The 24,479-nt window shown below is 40.2% G+C and overlaps 1 protein-coding gene across 4 annotated transcripts; it reads left to right on the top strand.

Annotated features, from left to right (window-relative positions):
* Positions 1-155: 155 nt before the first annotated feature.
* On the top strand, positions 156-24,390 carry LOC139986642 (chymotrypsinogen B). 4 transcript variants are annotated; one of them, XM_072002121.1, is made up of 11 exons: positions 156-956; positions 1,948-2,593; positions 21,078-21,174; positions 21,521-21,642; positions 21,735-21,836; positions 21,951-22,075; positions 22,159-22,289; positions 22,371-22,558; positions 22,679-22,813; positions 22,892-23,116; positions 23,509-24,390. In XM_072002121.1, the coding sequence occupies exons 2-11, from the start codon at positions 2,390-2,392 to the stop codon at positions 23,800-23,802; spliced, it is 1,623 nt and encodes a 540-aa protein (XP_071858222.1). In that variant the 5' UTR covers positions 156-956; positions 1,948-2,389; the 3' UTR covers positions 23,803-24,390. The 4 variants fall into 4 exon arrangements, with proteins under 4 accessions (XP_071858222.1, XP_071858221.1, XP_071858223.1 ...); XM_072002120.1 differs by having other exon boundaries at positions 157-956; positions 22,359-22,558; XM_072002122.1 differs by lacking the exon at positions 156-956 and having other exon boundaries at positions 2,461-2,593; positions 21,037-21,174; positions 22,359-22,558.
* The last annotated feature ends 89 nt before the right edge of the window (positions 24,391-24,479 follow it).

The following is a 24,479-nucleotide window of genomic DNA, read 5'->3' as shown; positions in this document are numbered from 1 at the left end:
CTCCCCATCGTGGTCCCCAAGCGTATCTTCTTTACGGAGAATCCACCAAGAATACCCCCTATCAGAGTGCACCCCACCACAGCAGCTCCCGCAGAATCACCCTCCACTTCCGCTTCGCTTGGTAGCCACTCCTCTCAGCCTCTGTTGATACTTCCTCGCGCGTGTATCTCGTCAGTCGGCTTGGAGCCACGTGCGTGTGCTCGAGAAGCTCCAGCACGCCAGACGCAAGCCTCGTTCACGATCGACTTTGTACTTCCTGCTCGTTAATAACACCTGACAAGACGTTTCACCGTACGAACAAAGAAACTCAATTAGCAGAAGCTCTTAAGTGCGCGATAAGAAGTGTCTCTCGGAAAAAGTAATCGATGTTGGAAGACAGAACAGTGGAACGATTCTTTCGAAAGATCGTCGACCAGTCGAAGAACTAGCCACCCTTGCCCAAAGGAGTTAAGGTGTTCAGTCGAGAAGCGTCGAGTGTCTACGGCGATAGTCACCGATCAGTCTGCACCGTTGCCACGGAAAAGCAGGAAAGAACCGCGCAGTCTCGACAGTGCGTCTAAAACGACCAGGAAACCAAAACCCGAAGACAGATGGTGGAGGCAAGGAGGACTAAAAATATCGGCCGTTGGCACGCCGCTGGCTTGCTGTACTTCAACTTGAACAATTTTACCGGCTGGAGAACGTACCGTTCCATGGCCGTGCGTCGACTCTAATCCCGCCGAGAACTCGCAGACGTTGCGTTGGTTGGTCAAAGGAAGGATCGTCGAAGCGGTGCAATCCTCCTCGAGAAAGTACAAGACAATTTATTTGGTGTCTTTTCTTATCGTTTAATAATCCAATCTTAATGGTAACGAACAGTATCGGTGCAAAATCGATAAACTTTTATTCTCGGTTTAGTAAAACGTTGAATGATGGTCGAACTCGTGATTCTTCGAAGTATGGCTACAGCAGATAAGGTATATATAATGTATTCTTTTTCTACTATGAAATTTTATCACACTCCTGATTTTTTGTTTTTTGTTTTGATTACGTTTAATCTGTTGGGTAATAAAATTCGATAACAGTATGAACGAATGGTTCTCGTGACTAAGACACCTCGATTCCTCGATTTTCAATGAAACAGGAGAGACACGCTAACTATGAATCGTATCAACTTTCGCGTTACATAAACAATCGTAACATGTATACACCGCTGGTTTACGTGGAGGTTCCTAATGTCCTCGTGTCTTTTCGCTAGGAAACGTGCCTCACCACCTGTATCCCACACGTATATATCTTCCTCGCGAGATCTTCCTACTGTAACCCTACACACTCGACTACTTCCGCTCGAGACCATCGATCCAATGACTCGCTGATTGTTTCTACCGTTAAAGTTCACGAGCAGAGTCGATTAATTTTCCATTCACATCCGCTGAACAGGTAATTCCGAATGAATAATCGAGTCGTTCGTGACTCCGCGAATATTCGCGTACTTCGTTCCTTGTAAGTTCACACAAGTAGGAGCAAAAGATACAGGAAAAGGATTTATAGAGAATTGATGTTTTATCGACTAATTGTTACCAATAATTTACGAGCTTGTCGTTCATTGGCACAATTAGCAGAGCAGCAGAAACTGATTGCTTGCAATACGCGAGCGAACATCAGCAATTACCCAACGAGCCATAAGAAGAAGCTACTTCCTCCACTTTAATTGGACCTCTTAAACCCGACAGCATAGAATCTACGCTCTAACAACTTCTTCTTTCGAGAAAATATCGAATTCCATCGTAAAATCCATACCAATTTCATCCTCGCGCGATCATCAGTCTCTAAGCAACAACGAGCTTCAACCTTCCATCAACTCGTTGCAGCATATTACTCGAGATTAACAAGCAAACGCGAACTACCTCGGGTGAGAGTATCCGGAAAAACGCTAATAACAAGCTCCTCTCTGATCGATGGTTTCAGGAGCGTACGAACGAGAGCAGAAGACTTCTAACGAGCGTCGAGTGGTCGCTTTGAAGCTGCCCCCGTACCACGGGGCCATCCAGAAGCGGCGTCGCCGAGGGAAAAGGCTTTTAGCTCCTCCTTGAGGCCCAGGTTCTTCCACTCATGGTGTTTTACGGCGAGCTCGTTTGAAATTCTTCGCGTGGAGTCGCGGCCGTATTTATAGAGCCGCGCGCGGACTCGCGAGTTCGCGCACGTAGAATCACGCGCGCGCGCGCGTAAATCTCCTCTCCAGCAAGGAGGAGAGAAAGGAGGAAAGAAAGACGGTGGTGGAAGTTCGAAGGGAAACGCAGACAAACAGAGAGGAAGGAAGACACGCACCGTACAAACGGAGAGGAAACGAGAGAACGAAAGTTGCGTCGACGAAGGGACGAGCACGCGGGCACGTCGCGATCATGAAGCGATGCATCCGCGACAGGAGCACCGGCCCGCTTCGTCGTCGAGCACGTCCTCGACGTCGTCGAACTGTCTGCGCTCGCTGCCCCCACTGGCAGGCCTCGATTCACAGGGCATGATCGCTCGACTGTTGGGGGCGAATGCGTCCCTCCTGTTCCTCCTGCTATTTCTCGCCACGATACGCTTCGCTGTCTGCCTCGACGACGTCTCGGTGAGTATTTAGAAACTTTCTGCCGACGTTGATTGGCCGTTTCGCGTGACTGCCTTCATTGTTGCTAATGAGATGGGAAAATTTTGTTTTACTAAGTGTGATGGAGCGTTGAAGTCGTTTATACTGTTAGAATGACAGGGTAAATTGATGAGAGACAGTTTGAAGAAGAATTCAGAGTATTTGGTTCATACTTAGTTTAAGTGCGGTGAAGGGTTTTAATTACTGAAGTAGTCAGATTCAATTTCCTTTTGAGATAAGATTATTCTCATTATAAATCGTATACAGGATACGTGGTAATAAGTTTGTATTTTTTAACTTTTTACGTATATTATTATTAATTTTGGAGTACACAATCGCAGTAAATATTCTTTAGGATTAGCGGGCTCTCTGTGGTAAAGAGCAATAACACGAGAAAGAATTCGGAGTATTTGATTGATATTGAGTTCAGTGCAGTTTACGACTAATCACTTAGTGAACTGACACGCTCTAGTTCTTATTTGCAATCAGATTTAGACTTACATCAAAGTATCGAGAACTAAATAGATTCGATATAGCTTGACCGTATGACAGGCATCCAAAAAATGTTCAATTGAGCAAGAACAATCGGTACTTACTTATCCGCAATATCTACGGCAAGGTACTTTCTAAATACTCGCGTATCTTCAAGCCATTGAACGGGCACGTGGCGTGTGTAGAGCACGAAACCACGATTGCTAGGAAAAAAAGCAATTGTGGCGAGCGAAGCTTCCGATTAGCAGCGGCGTTTGCCAGGCCCTCGTTTCATTAGTTTCACTTTCTGCGTGGAAATCCGATCCAAAAGATTGTTTCTATGCGGTGCACGCGCAATTGAGCAACCGCCTGACGGAAAATATTCATAACATTCTCGACGTATAAATAAATAGAGAAAAAAGCGAGCGAATATTACAAAAAACATCTCGCAAATCTCGAGAACAAGATAATCAGAGTGGGACGCATACTAATCTGCTTAATTAAAACCGAGATAACCGCGTATTTGCGAGTAACATGCCTTTTACACGAAAGTCGACAGCGTTTCAAGACATCGTTAACCGAAATCAAGCCTCGGTTTGATGCATCGAGATCGACAATTCTTTTCAGTATTCAAACCCGTTTCTCGTTCAAAGCGGCGTTAATATTGTCGATAACTTTGCTAATGAAAGGATCGATCGTACCATACAGGGTATTACGTATTTGATTAAAATTTAAGTCTGACGATTATCTGTACTTATTCGTACAGAGGCAATTGCCTCGTAAATATTTTAACGCGGATCAAAACAATCGAGCAGTGTGACGACAGTTCGAGTACATAGATAGTTCGAATTCGACGAAGTCGTAAATAAAATGTTTGTATGATGAAAAAGTAAAAATATGTATCCAAGCACCGTATCGCACAGAACTTGCTTTTTTGCGCACATGATATATAATTCAATTCGTCGCGTCATCAGAACTGAGTCTGCGATAAGTGGATGTCTAATGGACGTAGATGCGGTGATTATAATTACAAATGAGAAGGAAATCTCTGCAAGAAAACATTCAACTCGTTTTGTAGAGATTTTCTAAGAAATTTCGCACATCATACTAAATACAGCAAATGTATTTAAAACCATTTGAAAAATATGCAGGGTTACTGAGGTTATTTTATTGATGATTAAGACCACGTGAATGTCACAGAAGGATCGTGAAGGTCTTGTCATTGACGCTTAAGGTCACGAGAAGTCATGGAAGTCGTGCCATTGAAATTCAAGATCATTTAAAGTTTAGAGACGAGCCATCAAATTCGTTTCATTGGAAATTAAGGTCATTTGAAGTTCGCGAAAGGTCATCGAGGTTGTACCATGGACATACTATATCATTTGGAAATCACAATAGTTCATTCGTATTCATCATGATCATCAGGATCATCGTTATTAATCGTATCGAGGTAATTTATAGACCATAGATAATCGTTAATTTGATATTCTACGAAGTGAACGTAAATCGAGTACTTCCAATCTTCATTTATAGAACAAGAGATTAACCCTTGGCATGTTTGCGTTTCTTTAAGATGATCCATTCAAAACCATATGGTATAGTATCAAACTAGCTGTCTCATTTACAGATGATCGAAGATACAAAATAAATATACCTGGAATTTTTCACCATTCCATTAATCGTGAGATATTTTACTCTCCTATTTCAAGACGAAAGTCGATGGCACGTTCGCCGTGTACAACGTGCCGCAAATAGAATTCCTGGATGGGGACGCGAACAGAAGGCACCGGGCATTTAGAAGTCGGTTTCATGGAAGCAACAATCAGTTACCTACATCGAAGAGAAACGGTGTTCTTCCGCGAGTGCCGAACGATCTGTGCCGATTTATTGTGCCGGCAAAGAAATTGGTAGAATGGCGTTTAGTAGGTAGTTTCAGGCTCGCGTGAAGCCTCGGGGGCCTACGGTGAGGCATTGTGTCAGTCTAAACCCGGTAATAGCGACGCAATCGTCCGGAGCCTAGGCGAAGGAAACGATGCTTTCGCTTAAGATACCCTGGTAATTACTATAATTTCATTTCGTAGCCGTCTTCGAATTCTCCTGTTGATCCTGCGTTTCAAGGCTTGTCGTTTCCGCGCCTGCATTCCCCTTCGAACGCTAAAATAAAGGATCCGATGGAATATTCAATCGAATTATTGCTTCGAGATATCGAAAGGTGCTTAAAACCTTCACGAACCTATTATAGCTTCAACAAACGGTTATTTCCATGATTAAACGCGTTATCTATACTTTTATGATCTATCATTAATCCAAATAACTTCGATCTTTATATTACTTGTTTCCAAAATTTTCAGAGATTCTGGAGAATCAGTGTCTATTAAAAATATATGAACCATAAAATTATAATATTCTTCGTCGTGAAATGAAAATGGTTTAAAGAGTTGATAAAATGTAACTTAGGTAAAAATTCGTGATAGTACTCTCGTAATAATAACTCATGATACCAGGAATATTAAATTCTCAAGTGGGATACTTGAAAGCTAAGAACCTTTCCCTGCCACTCCACTGATGCTTCTCACAATCTGGTATATACAGTAACCATAAAAAATATTTCTATACAATTCTAACTACTATACACGCATTTACACGCTAATATAACAAGACCAAGTACATTAAATATCGTGTAACTTAGTGGTAATTATATATGACTACGAAAATTTGATACTCGCTGCAAAAATGAAATATAGAACCTGATAAAAAGATGCTTCTCTGTAAAAATAAGAGAATGTACGAGTAGAAATACTTTTTGTAGCCGCGTTTAAGAGAATGAGAAGCGAGTAACAGATTAAAGAACTACGAACCCTGATTCATCGCCGTGAAATAAAAATGTCGCAGAAGGTATATTAAAATCTAATTTAGGTGAAAACAAACAGCAATAGTTCTCGAGTTACCACCCACAGTCTGAACAACATCAAAGAGCAAGCTTCGTGCTCGAGCGGAACACTTAACCGAAGTTTTTTGTTGGCTCGCCACCGATGATCTCGATAACGTCTCCCCGCGAAGTACACAGTCCCCGGTTTATATTTAGTGCATCCTTTCGCCCCCTCGTTCTCGATTACGATGTTTTCGTGCACCAAACATCATCCCGTCTCCGTCGAATCGTAAATCCATGGAATTGCTCCTCCGACTTGTCAAACGCGCCAGATTCACAGCCGGACGATTCAGCGAGCGGTAACATCGATACCAGTGCTCGGTTGTCGGTAATCTTGTACGAACAGCATCATGGCTAGGCGAAGAGACGAGGAACGGGTATCAGATAAAGGATAAGCATTTGTTTGAGTTTCCTCTTGGACTCCTTATCTGAACTAACACGCCAATTTATGGGTTGATCCTTGGACGGGCCGCAGATAGCGAACAGATGTTGGACCATTGCTTTTCCTTCCCTCCTCCTCCTATGGTGCGACGATCGAAGGGATGAGTTCTTTTAGAACAAGCATTTTTATGAAAAATTGAAGTTTGATCTTTGAGTGTAGTGACTTGGAATTTTCTCCGCTACGCGATGGGTCTTTCGTTAACCTTTTCCAAAATTAAAAGTTTGTTAACTGCATTCGAAGAAAAATTGTTCTTTAGTCGACATTTTTTAAAGCCTTTCTCTATGCGTTTCTCTAAGAAGGTTCAAGCTTCTAAATATCTAAATTAGAAGATTCAAAATCCACCATTAATAACGGTATACCGCGACAGAATAAAATCACGAAACAGCGACAACTTTTCACGACGACGTTTTCGCACCAATTGAGTGAAAAGAAGGCCACCTTCCATCGCCTATCTTCCTTTTCGCGTTTCCCTTCCAAACAATTGCGCATTTAATAATGCAATTAATAATCGGTTTGCGGTGAGTTTGGCTACGACGAAGAAATGACGACGTGTCGATCACCCGTGACTCTGGAGCCGCGTAAAAATGACGACTGACCTCGGGGGCGCTGGACACCCCGCGGTGAAACTTCCTGTCGCGAGATCCGTTCTCTCCTCCACTCTCTCTTTCTTTCCTTGTGATTCTATTAATGTGTCGAGATCGTTGGAATAATTTACCGCTATCCAACGAAGAACACAGGGTCACGAGCGGACAATGTAGCCATGCGAATAGGTCGTAAGGTACATGCTGAAGATCCGTCACCTTTCGAAGATTAATAATCGGTACGACCCTTCTTTTGCTTCGCACTCTCACGGTATTGTTAACCGCAGGAGCTCCTTTGTGTAGTCCCATAAGATATCTCAGAGGATCATTGTAAACGTATCTTTAACAGCTGACGATACTAATGATCGTAGCTAAATGATAATTCCTGTAATAACAAATTACCAGAAAGTTCTGTATTTCACGCTTCTTATCTGTGGGAACTACAATAGATGTCTTGTAAAAAGAAATTCTCGGTTGTATTTTTTTCCAATTTATCAATCATTCTTCTTTCTCCGTTTATTAGAACGAAATTTTAGTTGGAAAATTGTGCTCAATTCGTTTCATGAAAAATCATTGAACAGCGAAGAGAAGTGCTGAATTTCTATTATGCGAACAGAGTTCCACATTTTATACCAATATTCTTATTCGTATTCTCGACATACGTTTCAATTTGTTAGGTTTCCTTACAATTTCTGTATATCTTTTAAAATTTTGTCTTGACCATGAAGATTAACTTCGAAGATCAAGAAATTATCACTAGTCCATTGGAGTAGGTGATAGTTAGGCGTCTAAAATTCTTGTTAATCATTGTCGTTCGAATTTTCACTTCCCATAGGGATGTATGAAACGTATCGCGTGATTTTCATCGTCTCTCAAGTGGATTCGGAGAAGACGTTCCCTGGACACCCCGCGGAGGCTTCTCCTCCCGCGGGATCAGCAGAGCCAGCTCGATTAGCTTCTTACTACATATCGTGACGACTATCGCGTGGAATTTCAGTCCGTCCCGGTGCAGGAAGTATGTTAGCCTCGCGTCTCGTAAAAAGTTGTCGCAACGGGGAAGAAAGAAAAAGCGAAAGAGAGTAGACGGAGCGAGGACGATCGTGAGGACGAGCAAACGAGCAGAGATACATATAGTCTTTCTTCGGTTCCTCTTTTGCTCTTCCACGACCACGATCCCGTTCGAGGCTGGTGAATCCTAGCCGATCTTTCTTCTCACCCTCTTACGATCGATGCTTTCCTTTGACTCGTTTCTTTTCGTATTCCGTACGATCGCCGTTCCATTGTCTGGTGAAACGGCGAAGATCGCCCGCCTGGTGATTAGCATTCCGCGAGAAACGGATTCCTCGACGTCGCTGTCGGTCTGTTAACGGTTCCAAGTGTACCGCTCGAGTACGACATGGAAAGGTGGATTTATCGGCTTCCAGAGGTATTTAGAAAAGTTAAAATCAATTTCCTGGCATTAAAATAATTAGAACTCTGGGGAAATTACTTCTATTTGTCCCATATACAGGGGACAAAAATGTTTCCCTCTTTATGTGTAAACGTTTCACATCATCTCTTGGTGAATTTGCAATTTTATAGTGCATTTGATGCTGTTGAAACTTCTTTCTGTGACCAGGAATTCCTTCCAGTATTCTTCCAAGTATTTTGTCGCCGATTGTTTTGATTTAAAAATGAATTTTATTTCATACTCCGAAGGAAAACAAGGTACAGCTGGAAATCATCACATCAAAGTATCTATTTTATCGAATACCATATCGAAAAGAGGTAATGAGACATCGTCTAAGGTTCGAGTCACACAGAAGCCGGACTGATCCATTTCATCGAAATTGATCGTTTGAAGTTACATTCTAATACAAAGATTCTGAAATTTCCAGAAAATGCAACCAATTAGTTTATCTTCTAAATGACTCGCGCGTAAAGCAAACGAAGAAGTTGATTTTTAACGGACATTATTCTCATTGAAAGTATCCGCGAACACTGAAAGGTAGAAAAATGTAATTACAGAGACGTGTTAAGATCCGACGATTTATCGAGAAAGAACAGCGACAGACGATATTAATTGGCGTGCAGCACGCGTGACATTGTACCTTTACCCGAGCTTTAGCAATCGTCCAGCGAGAAGTGGGAACCTATCGGAACGAGTTATTCCGGTATAACTTGCCCGTGCACAAAGAACTGCCCTCATTAATATTGTGTATTAAATACAACTCGTTTTCTGCACGACCGATTTAACGATTCCCGCGAAACGATCAGCATGGACCGTGTTTACCAAACGGAGCGGTTTATGCTCGTGGGCCGAGCCACGAGACCGTCTTTTCTCGAATCCACGATCACCGTTGAATTATCGATCTCATTAGCCGCTAATGTTGCTCCCTTTTATCTACTCCTACTATCACTCGTTTTACGGGTTCCTGATTAAAAACTATGGCCGCGTTTCGTTTAGAGTTCGAACGGATTGGTAGAAATGGCGATTACTGGCGAGAATTTCAGTATAACTTAAATAAGTACATACCTGGCCGAGATTTTCGGCGACCGCTTTCTAACTACTGAGCCGACTGACAACCAATTAAACTTTTGCTTCTTATCTTTCTATATATGTGAATGTTATATGTGTTAATTTAATTTAAAACGGGAGCGAATTCAATTTATATTTATGACTATTACTCGCCCTAGGAAATTTTCTTCTAAGGATTTATATCGAGTTGCTATTTCTATATATCCACGGAGGACAAATTGAAAATGACTCGATCATCGGAGTTAATTTGATTTTCGAAAGATTATACATTAATTATGTATTCTGCTAGTAAAATAGAGAAAATTTTAGATCTGCTCACTCGTTGATCATTTGATCATCTTCATGATCAGTGTAAAAATTCTCAGAAAATAGATTCGTTCATAAAATTACATAGACTAGAATCGAAAGGCATAATCGTAATGTGCAGGCTCTTAGATGGTAACGGAGATACGTAAATTATCTTCTACTAAAGTGCCGGAGGAAGAAAAATTGCAAGATAGAAGTTTACTTGGAACATTCGAGACCTAATACAAATCTAATTGAATGTAATGGCGGATTAATCTCAAATTGACCATCGACCATTTCGACGTGCCATTAATCGACTCTCAACAATCACGTCGTAAATTCCTGCGTCGTACGAGGAAGCGGCGATCGAATCGGCGAAGTCGTAGCTGGAATACGGCCAGTCGTAACACGCCGCCACTTTTACCGAGCATTTCCACGGGACACGACGCACTGTAAATTCAAGGGACAGACGAGCGTGGAAAATGCGAGCAAAGAGCGGGATTTAACGAGAACGCGGGCTACCATTGAAATTTACGGATGTGAAGTGGACAGACGACCGCTGAATGAACGAAGAACATACAGAAGTCTACGAGAACTCCATGGAATGAATCTCGAATGACCCTGTGACCATAAATGTTACATGAGTGCCACTGTTTTATGAGATATGGAACGATTTGTTGGCAAACTCATGGCACATTGCGACGAGGTGTCAAGAAAATTCTTTTTATTCTGTTTACTCTTTTTAGTGGACGCTTCGTTTTATTAAATTTTTTAGATGAATTTACAACAGACGAATTTGGGTCTTGTGGTTGTTAAAAGACTATACAGTTTAATTTACGACGATTTCTTTTAAAGTCTTGTGTATGCAAACGAGTGATATATGTATTACGGATAAACGGTGCTATTTTTCTCCCACGTGTTTCCTGTTTATTTATTATTTTACTCGCGGCGGTTGATTGTATATTATATATGAGCATAAAAACTGTGTATCAATTTGACTATTAGATCGTTTGAAATCGGAAATTATGCCGAGGTCAGGGTTCAGTCAGCAATAAAACGTCAAGTGATAATAGATACTAACTATTTCGCGATTATTTTAGGTTCGGCGGTCATGCAATATTAATCTAAAAATAAAGATTGCCTCACAGTCTTTTCACTAGAATTTAAATTCTTCTTACTCTTGTTTTCCTTTTCCTATCATTTCCGATTATGCTCATAGACATTCGACCCATATTAATATCACGCACAGTCTAATTAGACAAGAGATTCTTTCAAACTCAAACTACCCCTAACTCCAGTGTTGATCGAAGAAAACGTTTCGATCAACCCCTTCGATTCTCTTTATCAACCGACCTTGTACAATTCGCGGCTCGATGATGAACATGTCCTAATAAAGAACGACGCTTGAAAACGACGAGTACAGCGCGTCGTGGCAACGATCCGGAAATAACCGTGACTGTAAAAGTCAGCCACCGGACGTTAAGCGCATGCAAGAAGAAGAGGAACGTTTAACGGTCGTCGTTGAAAAACCGGGGCAGGTGACTGCCGCATCCACGGACCGGCTCCATCGTAACAGCTAGGCTTTATGGTTTCACGGTTCGAGCCGCACGACTCGAACTAATCCCGCGAATTAAGGCTCGTTAATAGCCAGCCAGAAATAGCGACCTTTACTTGTGTAAAGTCGCTGGAGAACACCGCGTTTCCGAACGAAACTGCCGCGAAATTGAGCGAAACCAGCGGAGGAAGAACACGCGTCGCGCTCGACGAATCAATTATCATCTCATTTGCCGTGGAACGTGATTCCATGATGGCTCTGATTGGACGGTGGATGACACTCGACGGACGTGCACTTGTCGCAAACGCTTGATTCGTGCTTGTTTTTTGCTCCTTTCGTGTCATGATCTTCGTTGAGAGTGGAATACACGATGTGTATGCAGTCGAGAGATTCAGTTTTGAGTGATTCTTGACAATCAAGGAGAGAAATTTTCCTGTTTCACGTTATGAGAATTTAACGACGTGTGTTAGGTAGGCGTGGAACGATAATTGAGCGGTTTTATGGAAAACAGATTAGTATCACGACAGATTATTAATATTGTGGTGTCAAATGAAGAATCACAATTATGTCAGAATAGTATGTACTCGTTTATAGGAAACTAAATTTTGGGAAAAATTATGTGGAGATTTTAATGAACGTTTGTTCACGAAAGGATACAACGAAGGAATTCTGTTTCTAATTTCTGTTCTACAAACTTCAAACAAAGTTGCAACTGTAAAGTTCAAGGAAAGCTGCCTCCTCTGGAGATCCATTTCCAGAGAAAGTCGTCTGTTCGCGTTATCCAATGTAATCGAGCTTCGAGTAACAGACGGCGTCGAGAAAACAAATGCACGAGACTAAAGCTGTCCGGAACGACTATTTTTACTTCGTTTCCCTTCGACGAGACCAAGTAATCTCTCGTCGAACCTCGCTCCCCAAAAACGCAAGCGAATATTCCTTTCAAAGGTTTCAGCTCCATCGTCCACTTTTACATGGTATCCAATGGCTGCGAAAGGTATTTCCACATTATTGTATTGATTATAGCATCTACGTGTACTAATTAATTAAATCTGAGAATATTAGATTCCATTCAGTAGTACTTTTTACTACAAAAGTTTGGTGCTTAAATAAAATTTAAAGCTAGGTGGGGAAACGTTTCATTGGAAAATTTGTTACCATTATACTTGATTTAGGATATTAGGGAGATTTGAAAGAAACCTTTATGTGACTTGTGCGATAAATCCATTACACTGAAGCAGGCTAAGAAATAGAGCAAGAGATAATATATGTGTGCAAGATTGAGTGGTTGTAAAGAATCTATGCATAGATTAATTACTGCAAAAGTTAATCGACGTCGGAATTATGAATCAGAAGTCAAGAGTTTGAGGAAGAAAAACTTTCTAAGAAAACCAATTGCATACACGATACTATTACATTGTATTAACATATATATATATATATAATATCATAGTGTTATATACATACGTATATAATACAATAATAATAATATATATAATACAATAATATATAATACAATATATATGTACAAATCTCTTTTCTTTCATATATATAATATTTTGACTATATTTTCAAGCAACCTTTATTATTTCTCAATAGAATTTTCCGAAATTGATTTTTCCGCAATTGAACTTTACTCGCAGATTGTCGAATTTTGCAAGTTTTGACCACAGTCATCCCAGACGAGAAGGTATGAAGCGCGGAATCGTTTCGTTAGATTCAGCAGAAGTGGGCGGACAGCGGCGTGCTGCTCCTCATTGCACAAGCGAGAGAGTAAATCACGCGATGATCTCATCATGGCATTAAGATATTACGCGAGAGAGGAAGAGAGAAACAGGAAAAAGAGCGATGCATATGGAAGATACAAGAGACGCGATAAACAAGGCAGCCGCGCTACCGTTGCACTGGCAATAAATTCCGTGGGAGTCGAGTTCAGCGACGTTCTTCCGACACGTGACACGTTTAAACGTTCCGTGTCGGGACTACGAGAAACAAGCAACGCCCAAGCAATAGCTCAGGGTTATCGTTTTTCAGTGCAAATCGCCTTGGAAGAGACGCATGCCGCTGGACAAAGCTTAAATCGTCCTTTAAAAGTAACCACCGAGGAGGAGGACTGGTTCTGTTAAGTGATCTGTGTGGTCTCTGTGTTTCTGCCTTTTTATTCCTATTCTTTTCAGATGAGATTTAAACTCGTACAACTGAAGATTTGTTAGGGTATGGGCAACCGCGGATTTTTATGCGTTTGTTCGAAATTTAAAAGTGCAAAATTCTATAGACTAAACTTAATATGCAAAATATTCAAAACAGTGTCCTCCATGCAATATCTAATTGGTATAATAAATTTCTGCTTAAATTCAATTTTTTTACTTGTACTTGTAAAATTATAAATTTCTGTACAAATCTGCAGTCTAGTTATAAAACAAGGAATCGCAAATGATTGTATTCGGTTGTTTTTTCATTATCGAGTTTCAATGGGGTGTTGCCCCTATCTGTTAGAAATACTTTGATTTTTAGTTATTTATATTTTTGCTCGGTATTTAGTTTTTAATAGCGTTGAATGCTTCGTAAAATCTAGTAGAAACTAAAAATGTTAATTTAATTTATTCCAAAGCTTCAGATGTAAGGACATAGATATGCTACTTGTTCGAGGAAACAGTATGGAGATAAAAAAGGGTAAAGAATTTGATTATGCAGCGATTTGGAAAGTCTTTTACAGGACCCTCTGTGAATAGGTCGATTCTCTTGCACTTTCGCTTTCGCGGTTTGCTCATAGCAAACAGCCACGTGGGTATAGTCAGAGGCACGGTTCGACTTTTGTACAACTAAAGAGATGCAAATTTAAATGGCTGGTCACTTAAGGCTAGTGAAACTCTAGGACAGTCCCAGTGGGTGCAGTTTGAAATTGTCCTCCGCAGGTTTGCGTTTCATATTACTAGATAATAAACTTCGCAACTTTATAATAATTCGGTTAAGAAATTGCCGTTGAACAACGGTAAAACGTGTGAAATATTTAAAACTACGTTCCGTAGTTTTCCCTTCAACGACTATCGTCTCGCGAAATATACTTAGAGTTGTTCCATTCTTGTCCCATAAATTTGAACACCAATTTTCTTTAGGTTTTTCGCTAAAATTTATTCAGACTTAAAATCTCGTGGCTGCATAAATTTAAGACTACGCAAGTCTTCAAAACAAAATTCTTCTACGATCTTCAAAATGAAATTTCATTTTGTTTCTTATATAATATCATCAAATAGAATGACGCTCGTTATATTACATCATCGGATTCATTGTTTAAACAACATACTACTGCTCAATTATCGAAAAGCTCGGTAACCGGAAGAAAGTTTAAAACACGAGACTTTTCATATTTTTAAATAATTGTACAAATGGAAGATATCACACTTCACGTTATTTTTCGCGCCAAAGAAATCACTAAAATCAGAAGAGGAAAGATATTTGAAAAATGTTGATGTACAAGGTTGCACGTAAGCTACATTCGGGAAGTAGAATCTGCCAGCAGTGGACAGACCGATCGTTAATCCGCGAACGGTATTCGAACGCATTCTTTCGCAAAATGCGCTGAGTCTTCGCGGAAGAGACGAGTGTCGCATTATGAGAGCCATTCTGTTGAATCGTTACAGACAAGACAAGCATAAAACGATCTACGCGATGGCAAGGAACCAGGACGATCCTTCAATTTCTTTCCAAACTATTCCAATTGAAATCGATCGAGTTCGTTTCTATCGATTGCTAGTTTTGTTTCAAAAGGAATAAACTTTCTATATACGATCTTGTTCTCGGTAAACAGCGAGGCATATAAATAGGAATACAAATTGCTCGAGTGCACTAAACAAATGTCGCGTAACGCACAGAACAGCGGCGATCCAGTCACGTTGCAGTTACGGTTCGTTTGAAAAGCCTCGAATGACATTTACGCGGTCTACAAGCGTACCGTGACTGAAACGTCAGATCGGACCCAACCCAAACAGATTCAAGGGGCTGGCTTGTTGTAAGATCTTCTTCTCTGCCTCATTTGCAAGAGACAAAATTATTGCCTGAGAAATAGTTTAATGGTCTTTGAACGATGGTTTGTCTAAAGTTAATTGACTAAGTAGAACCAGACTCCGATATACCGTTCAGATATTCTATTTTCTAATCATTTAGAAGAAATACTCTCTATTTAGGGAAGATGTAAGGCTGTTCGTTACGGTCAAGGCACAACTCGCGTAACAATTATGGTCCACAAATTCAATTTCTAATCTAACTTTTAAAACGAACTAATTATACCATTTCCATTTCACACACGTGTAACTGGCGCGTTATGTGTAAAACGTACGCAACCGTATGTGTAAATTGCGTAAAATAAAAATCCTAAATACCAGTAACTTAGACTATGAGAAAATCAAAATTCCACATTTTCAAAATACTATCAGTCGCTCTATATCCAGTCATCGCGTATCCTTGACACGCTGTGTACTCCCCATATTACACCGACTTAAATCGCCGCACCGTAAACCAGCTCACCGCCTACAATTAAAGCGGACACAGTTTAACCCAATGAAAATCAGGCGTGTGTTCGCGGAATTCTCATGGAGCGAATACAAGCGGCACGATTTACGCGACGTCGCCTGTAGCAGACGTCATCCTGACCATAGTAGGTGGACGAGGACCTTGGCCTTCGGATCGCGCGCACGAGCACATAAATCAGGCCTGGATCTCGCCATAGCGAGCGTTCCATCGCCGCGACCGACCGCGAGTATTAAATCCACGGTAGCCACGGTGAAGAAATCACCGGCCATTTTCGGACATTGGACACACCGACCGCGCTACCATCTAAGGTATAGTTGGGGCGTCAGCCCGCGAAACGAATGTCATTGCTTCCGAACCTTATCCATCTTCTTCGGCATGGACGTCGCGCCGGTCCTTTCCATCGTTCTTCTCCCTTGCCGCGATCCTCCTTTTTTCGCAACCCCCTTTTTGCTGGACCTTCTTCGCAGCCAAGATACCGCGGCACGTCGCGATCCTCGCGGTGGAAATGGATACACGATCCATTTTTTTAAAACCTCCTTTTCTTCGTTTTGCTTCATCGTGAACATGGAGTACTTTAGGGGTAATTGTTCCCTTTGGATTCTTAATGGAGAGAAATGATGATTTGTGTGACGCGGCTGTTTTATAACAGGTCTTTGTTACCGAACAAGGTGCTTCTATGATGAACGGCTTACGATGGATAAATCACGGTATACCTTCTGCAATGTTCCAAGAGGAATTTTAAGGAGAAATTTACGGGGAATTTCGGACTTACATATAATTTCTGAATGTTGATACCAGTACGTTCAAAAACGACGCTTTCTATCGTTTTTACGATGAGTCGATGTAATGCATATTTCCTGGAATGTTTAAAAAAGTTACAGAGGAATCTGGAGAAAGTTCTCAAGTTGAGTAATTTGTGAATATTGGTGCTTAATACCTTGAAGAGTGAAGTTCTATGTTGTTCATATAATGAGCTAAAAAGCTGGATATTTCCTAGAATATATGGCGAGGATTCCAGACTCGAACATTTTGTGGATTCTTAATGGATACCGTGACGAATATTTTCTGCTGTTGTTAGCGAGAATTCCAGGCTTGAATGGTTTGCGGATCTTTAGCGTATATCGCGGATATTGGTAGGTACTTTCGATACCATTTCTACAAAATAAGCCAGCATTCGTACTTAAGTACAGTTACACGCGCATAAGGCGCAGACGAGTAAGCGCAGGTGAGCACAGCGGTGGAATGTATCTTGGTAGGGTGCCGTTCAGGGATGCTTTGAATGCGAAACGGTATTAAAGTTGCATACGTAATGCCAGTGAATCATTTGTGGCACGGTCTCACGGAATTCTCGCTACGTTGCAACCAACAGCGAATTTCTCTCCGATGATGCCTCGTATTACCGCTGTAGAATTTTCCAGGATAAAATTCCATATTTTTTCAAAGTTCGATTTCATGCTGAAAATAGTCAACAACGATGATTTTCGTCGGGTGTCCATCCCGCGGAATCGTCTCACTCGCGAGTGGCACGCGGTTTTTGCGATTCCATCGAGGAGATGCAGGGCACCGCGAACTTCAGCCTAGTTTGGCCATGTCCAGACAGCGACGCGTACAAATTCCTCGTACGTTCTGCTTGTCCTCGTATAGACGAGAGAACTCCTCTTCTGTTCCAATCTTCTGCTTTTTCATTGGCTATCGTGTCGCGAAAGAAACGACAAATCTGGCCTTTCTCATATTTTGAATATCTTTGAGTATTTTGCAGTTCGTAAGACGTTTATAGAAATTCATCTTTCTCTTTTTTAATAAACGTAAATAAAAAAAGAAGAACTCGTACAGAGGTTGGTTTAATCTGTTAACCGAGGAAGAAAGATGAATGGAGGCTTGGGAATTTTTTGGGATATACGTAATTTTCCTATTTTCTTCATTTGAGAACTCCCTGACAAGAAATGAAACTTGGTATCGCAGAATTTTCAAAGAAAACTTTTGTTAATCCTTCAATTTGTTTATGTATTCCATTTATTTTTATTAACTTCTAATTTCATGAGATTCCATAGAGAAATTTCTATTTTACTCTACTGTTCTCCTCGGGTCTCTAAAGTTCAGAACACTGTATCTTGTGCAGTCGTATATTTCGTACATATTTTATCATTGAAATTTTTCATATGCGTATAAAGACCCGCAATGTAGTTACAAGAAACTGGATTAAAGAAAATAAGGAAGAACATATATTCGTGATCTACTTGCGGCGCGCGAGAACCAGTTTTCCCTTTTGTAGTCAGTCGCGAAGAAATTAATTGTGCAATGCGAGAACATCGTTAACCCTGAACTCTCGGGTTGCATACGTTTAAGAGGTTCTCTACGCGGACAGAATTAATCGGATCATAAACTCGAGGAGAACAACGAAATTAATGTACCTGATTTAAATGAATCCAATGCAACTGTTGCTGGGACAACATCATAAAGTTCAACGATTCAGAGATTCGTATCGTCTCAGCGAGACTCGAGTTTGTCGAAATCGGTGAATCCGTCTGGCTTTCTCTCGTGTTAATCTTCTACATATAATAATTTATTTTATTTCGAAATATGATATAGATATTACATTGTTGTCTAACTTTCTATAATTAGAATTCCGTTTGCTTCTAAGAAACAAAATTAAAATTGATTCATCGTGTTTCGAACACTGAGGTGCAACATTTGCGCAGTGACAAATAAATAAAATAGAATATAGAAAATGATATTTAATAATTAATATAAAATATAAATACAGAAGATAAGATAAGATAAAGTTTGGCAGATAAAATTAGCTTTAAAAATAAACATACGAAGATATATGAAGAAACATATGAAGATACGTGTGTAAGTTTCCAAAGTACATATTTCTTCAACAAACATACTTGGGTATACATAATTTTCTCGGAACGAGTATATCACCTCTGACGTGAAAGAATATTGTATAATTTGTCAATTATGTTAAGAATCTAGGTCGGTGTGTAAAACTTGAAACAATTAAGTCGCCAGAGATATATCGTAACCAGTAATGGCAACCAAAGCTTCTGAGAAACTAGTTGATAAAAAGAAGATCACCTTCGCGCTTCGTACGCCCCATGACATCATTCGTCTATTGTCTTGTTATACCGACGTTGTTTTTGCCTCTAAACTGAAAAAGGGATAATCAGACCTACGTTCGATGAACCACCCTGTAGACAGTAGAATATCGCTCATGATCGCCCATCCAATATTCTATTTCCCAAGACGGTCGACCTCGATGAGGTAACTTCGTTGCTAGTTTGTCCCGACCATTGTCTAGGATAATAGGAGACGTGGGCTGGATCGATGAAGGGTGTGATCTGCGTGTGCCAGTTCCATTTTCATTCATCGAGTGTTTATCAGCAACCTTCTTTAAGTCGAAAGGAAATTCGATCGTAATTTCGCTATTTTATTCGCTTACGTAAGCAACACATCAATTCTAAAACAGTCATCGAAGGTTATGGATAAAATTATATCAGACAATTTTCATCTACGTTCATAGGATTATTCGTAATCGTCGGAAATTATCAATAAAATTTTATTTGCTAAATTTCTGATGAGGATATTTGTAAATTTTCGTCTATTTTGGAAATATTCACTGAGAGTTATTAACAAAATTACACTTAAATTAAATTTCTGGCAACGATATCCTCAAATGTTCCCTCAATGGAAATTTACCATTTTGGAAATATTCATCAAGAATCGTTAACAAAACTATATTTACGAGCTTCTTTTATAAAAAAGCAAGTGATGTATCAACGAAATTATTAGAATGACCAGATCTTAGATGCGCGACGCGATGATGACATTGAGCAACGACGCCGCGCTGGTGGTTACGTTCCGGTGCCATTTACGAACCGGCAAATTAAGTTTAGTGCCGCGTGCTGATCGTTACAACCTTGCGGAATGCTGAACGATATCCGAGACGGCCGACAGCAACGTCAGCAACTGGTCTATTAACTCTTTGCTTAAGAACGGGTAATTGTTCCCCATTTTTTGCCGCGATTTTTGCCGTTCAGAACGACCCGCGTACGTAGGATCTCGATCGAGCTTTTATTGCTTTCGTTGTTCGTACTTCGTCACGGCTTTCCAAGATTCTTCGTTGACCTATGGCATCTCTCGTTAAGCGTATACTTCATGGAACAAGAACATATTACGGATCAATGACAATTAGTTTTCTTCAATATTTGCGAGTTCTCAAAGTGATCGACTAACGACCAATATCTCCGACTATTATTCTTCTTTGCAATCTTTTAATACATAATTATAATTACGAAATATAAATGTTGCAAGTAGAATTTTTTGATAAAACGTATAGAAAATATGGTATTATCCGTACCTTTACATCCAAAGAAAATTTGGTATTAACTAGAATAGATGTTAAGATAATAAATTTCTTTTTTGTATCTTCTATAAATTCTGCAATTTCTCAGTAGATATTAGGCAAACTTTTCTAAATATGGCAAGGAAGCACGAAGACCGTGGCTTCATCGAAACAACGTCGTTATCATTAAGATCAGTAGATCTGGCTTATTTGCAGGGGTTTACTTGTTTAATATATCTATGGGGTACGTTCTTTCAAGCACATGCGGCATATATTGATCGTACATATCATTCTATCCTTTATAATAAAATTGAAACAAATATCCTACATATGTGCTTTAACAATAGAAAAACACGATTGTATCAAAGATAAGTTAAAGAACGCAGTAGGCGTAGGTTAAGATATCAGCGCAACGAGTCATAGTAAAACTTAATGTAACTTAATCCGTCCAATTAATATCCACGCGACGCGACGAATTCAGCGCAAACGCGCGCGCTGCGTGTCCGTCAGTTAAGTTAGTAGCCGTTAATCTCAAACCGTATTTGCTACGATCTGCCTACGTGACAGACGTGTACCACAACTGAGGATTGCGTTTCCTCGCACGTATCGCTCGATGTGTTATTTACGTACCGTTATCAACGTTACAGCCAATCGAATGAAAATAAAAATGATACTTCGTGTCGTAAATAATTGCTGTATCGATATATTCTCTTAATTAAGAAGAAGACCAATCGTTTATAACGAGTCACGATCGCGTTCTGCCTTTCAGGTGTCGATGATTAATTACACGTTGCTCTCTGCTAATTTTAGAGCGGAAACGAGACATTCATGAGCGACGGGAACAATGGCACTAGCTGGCAGCGCGTGGTCGGTCAGGATTCTGCTGTGGTGCAGTTACCAAAGAACAGTGAGTGTTTCTCAGAGTTTCTTTTATTTTTTTCATTGCAGAACATCTGCATATGCACTGATGCATTATCATTTGCCTGCATCTTGTCTATAAAAGTCGATGCTCAGTTTCAGATATACACCGGCTACAAAAAGGTATTTGGGCATATCCTTATTTTCCAATGGTCCCTTCCTTTGTCAGGTTCTATATTTCCTTTCCAAATGAAACAATTTCGTATCAAATGTTTATAATCATACGAGAATACCACCGAACGATACGAAATTTAATATAGTTACATGTAATTAATTAGTAGGAAAGTGTTGCAAACTGTTAGAATACTAATTTGTTATGTAAAATGCTTGTGCAGGATCCACGAAATTATCGTACTTCACGAACTGGAGCGAATGGAGCGTGTGTGATCGACACTGTACGCAAAATCGCGTTCGAAGGTGTCGCGTGAAGAAAAAATGTAGCACCACAATACTTAGAGTGAGCTTTTAAATTATATTCTGTATTGCAATTAGTATTTTTAAGTTGGTCTTAGGCGTAGAGTATAATGGAATTCATTGTATTCTGTGTAGGAAGAACGAACCTGTCAGCATAACAGGAAGAGTAGGTGGAGGAGATGCAAGCAACATCAGCGACGAGGTCATCGACAGAAGGATAAATTTCATGTTGTACAGGTAAAATTTTAATGATGCTTTTAATCGAAGAAAATACATTATGGACTCTATAAATTATCTAATTCCATATCGCAGGATTTTGTAGAGAAATTAATTGTAAATATTTGATGTTAGGTGCCTAGAAAGGAAGCAGAACCTAGGCAAGGGAGGCAGAGAGGTAAAGACCAAACCGTAGGATATTATGGTAAATGGAGTAGATGGTCGCCCTGTACAAGATTATGTACCACTCAACGTCACAGGTGAGTATAACAATTAAAGATCCATAAATCTTGTTGAGGTATAAATATCCATATCTTCTATTTTTTCATTTAATGATCAAAAGGTGGTGCAAGAAACCTGGAATTTGCGGTCGCGACGTGATAAGAGAGAGTGCCTACTGTTACGTGGAGGGTAGCTTCTGCCAAAGATGGATTCATCGAAAAATTCGTGGAAGCCAAGAAGAGGATAGCGATGGTGAATATAGTAGCCGAATGTCCTGTTTAATTCTTCGAGGAGAATATTCATCGCTTTTCATAATTACAGATATCGTATTAGACGAGTTCGAGTTGAATCCCAATACAGTCGATAGTTTTATTCCTGAAAAGAATTCTCATACTTGGAGATGTGGAGTTCCGAGCACTCAAAAGACATCTCGACTCTCCTATTTTACGAGGATCATCGGTGGTCGCCCATCGACTCCAGGAAGTTGGCCCTGGCAAGTTGCCGTGCTGAACAGATTTCGTGTGAGTTCATCAATTAAAAATTTTAAATTGCCCCTTAATTTTTACTTATAAATGTAAATCCAATTATAAATGGTATCTTAATTGGTTCAGTTCATTGCTAAAATAAAATTATTTTTACAGGAGGCTTTTTGTGGAGGTACTTTGGTTTCACCAAGATGGGTATTAACAGCTGCACATTGTATCAGGAAGCGACTTTATGTCCGCATTGGGGAGCACGATCTGACTGTGAAAGAGGGCACTGAACTGGAATTAAGGGTATTTGGCGCATATACACATTCGCGTGTGTAATCTTTTATATTTTTGTTAATTAAATTTTTTATTCCTATTATTCAGGTGGATTCGGTCACGATACATCCCGAATACGACGCAGACACAGTGGACAATGACGTCGCTATGCTGCGTCTTCCGGTTACTTTAACAGCATCACCGTCCAGAGGAATCGCTTGTCTTCCAGCGCCTAGCCAGCCTCTACCCGCCAATCAACTGTGCACCATTATTGGCTGGGGAAAATCGCGAGTCACCGATGACTACGGAACTGACGTTCTTCACGAGGCACGGGTACGTTACCATCGAATTCAATAGCGTTCACCCTTCTTGTTTCATAGTTTTACAATTTAATAAAACTAAGATATAATCACTTTTGGTATTATAAGTACTAGTTTCGTTTTCCTGACATTCCTTTAAATATACCTTTGTTATATCTTAAAGACAGTCTGACTGAAGAACAATTATTTGAAATAAATTATTGTTCTTTAAATAGAAATTTTATTATTTTAGAATTTTCTACTATTACCTCGAACGAAAGTTTTTCCTATGTAAGCCAGGAACTTGAGAATACTTGTACTTATTAGCGAAAATAGTAATCTTTATTGATTCGCTAGTGGACAAGTCCTCTAAAAAAAATTAACCAAAAGCTTATATCATTGTCTCTTGTTCATTTTCCATTTCAGATACCCATAGTTTCTTCAGAAGCATGTCGAAACGTCTACGTAGATTACAGAATCACCGATAACATGTTCTGCGCGGGATATCGTCGCGGGAAAATGGATTCATGCGCGGGTGACAGCGGAGGTCCGATTCTGTGTCAGGATCCCAGGAGACCCAATCGTCCGTGGACCATTTTTGGTATCACTAGTTTCGGCGAAGGTTGTGGCAAACGTGGAAAGTTCGGAATATACGCCAGACTATCGAACTACGTTCGCTGGATCAGCAAAGTGATGAAAGAAACTGATGATTTTGATTGAAATCTTCATACCTTCGCACACCTGTGTGTTTGGCTCTAATTATCGTGCTCAGTGCTATTAACTGTGACCCGTAATAACCTTTGAAATAATATCCAGCGTGCTTTAAACGCAATTAAGTATGAGGACGATCCGAGCGACGGAGTAATCATTCTCATCGCTATTGTTCACTCGAAACGGATGCCACTTATTATTAATTTTCTTTCTCTCTCTACTGATACAGCATTACTTTGTATATCGTTAACAACGTCCATTTTATACAAATAGACGACAACAATGAAAAGTAATGTAGTGTTGTTGTATAAGTTAGGACAAGTGTAACATTGTAGATAATTTAAGGGAACAGAGCTGCCGACAATTTTCTATTTAGTCTTAAGGTCAGCAGGCGATGATGGGCTAGTGGCCACGTGTAGTCCTTGTGTGGCACGTAGCCTTAGGTCAAAAAGGATGTGCATGAGCGTGTGTGTGTGTGTGTGTTTGTAGCAAGTGCCTGCATGAAGACAAGGGAGTCTTAGCCAGCGAATGTAAGCGAACGAAACAGCGAGTATGAGCGACCATCTCCTTTTTTCTAGCAATAAAATAGTAGTTCAACCTCTCGTAGTAGTCATCTATCATCCCTACAGTAATCGTTTGATTTATCATACAAAACAAGGGTGAATCTTAATGGAGAATCGAACACG

This window comes from Bombus fervidus, chromosome 4, assembly GCF_041682495.2.
Source record: "Bombus fervidus isolate BK054 chromosome 4, iyBomFerv1, whole genome shotgun sequence".
Lineage (NCBI taxonomy): Eukaryota > Metazoa > Arthropoda > Insecta > Hymenoptera > Apidae > Bombus > Bombus fervidus.
The sequence above is the reverse complement of the archived record's forward strand: the minus strand, read 5'-3'. Positions and strand labels throughout refer to the sequence as shown.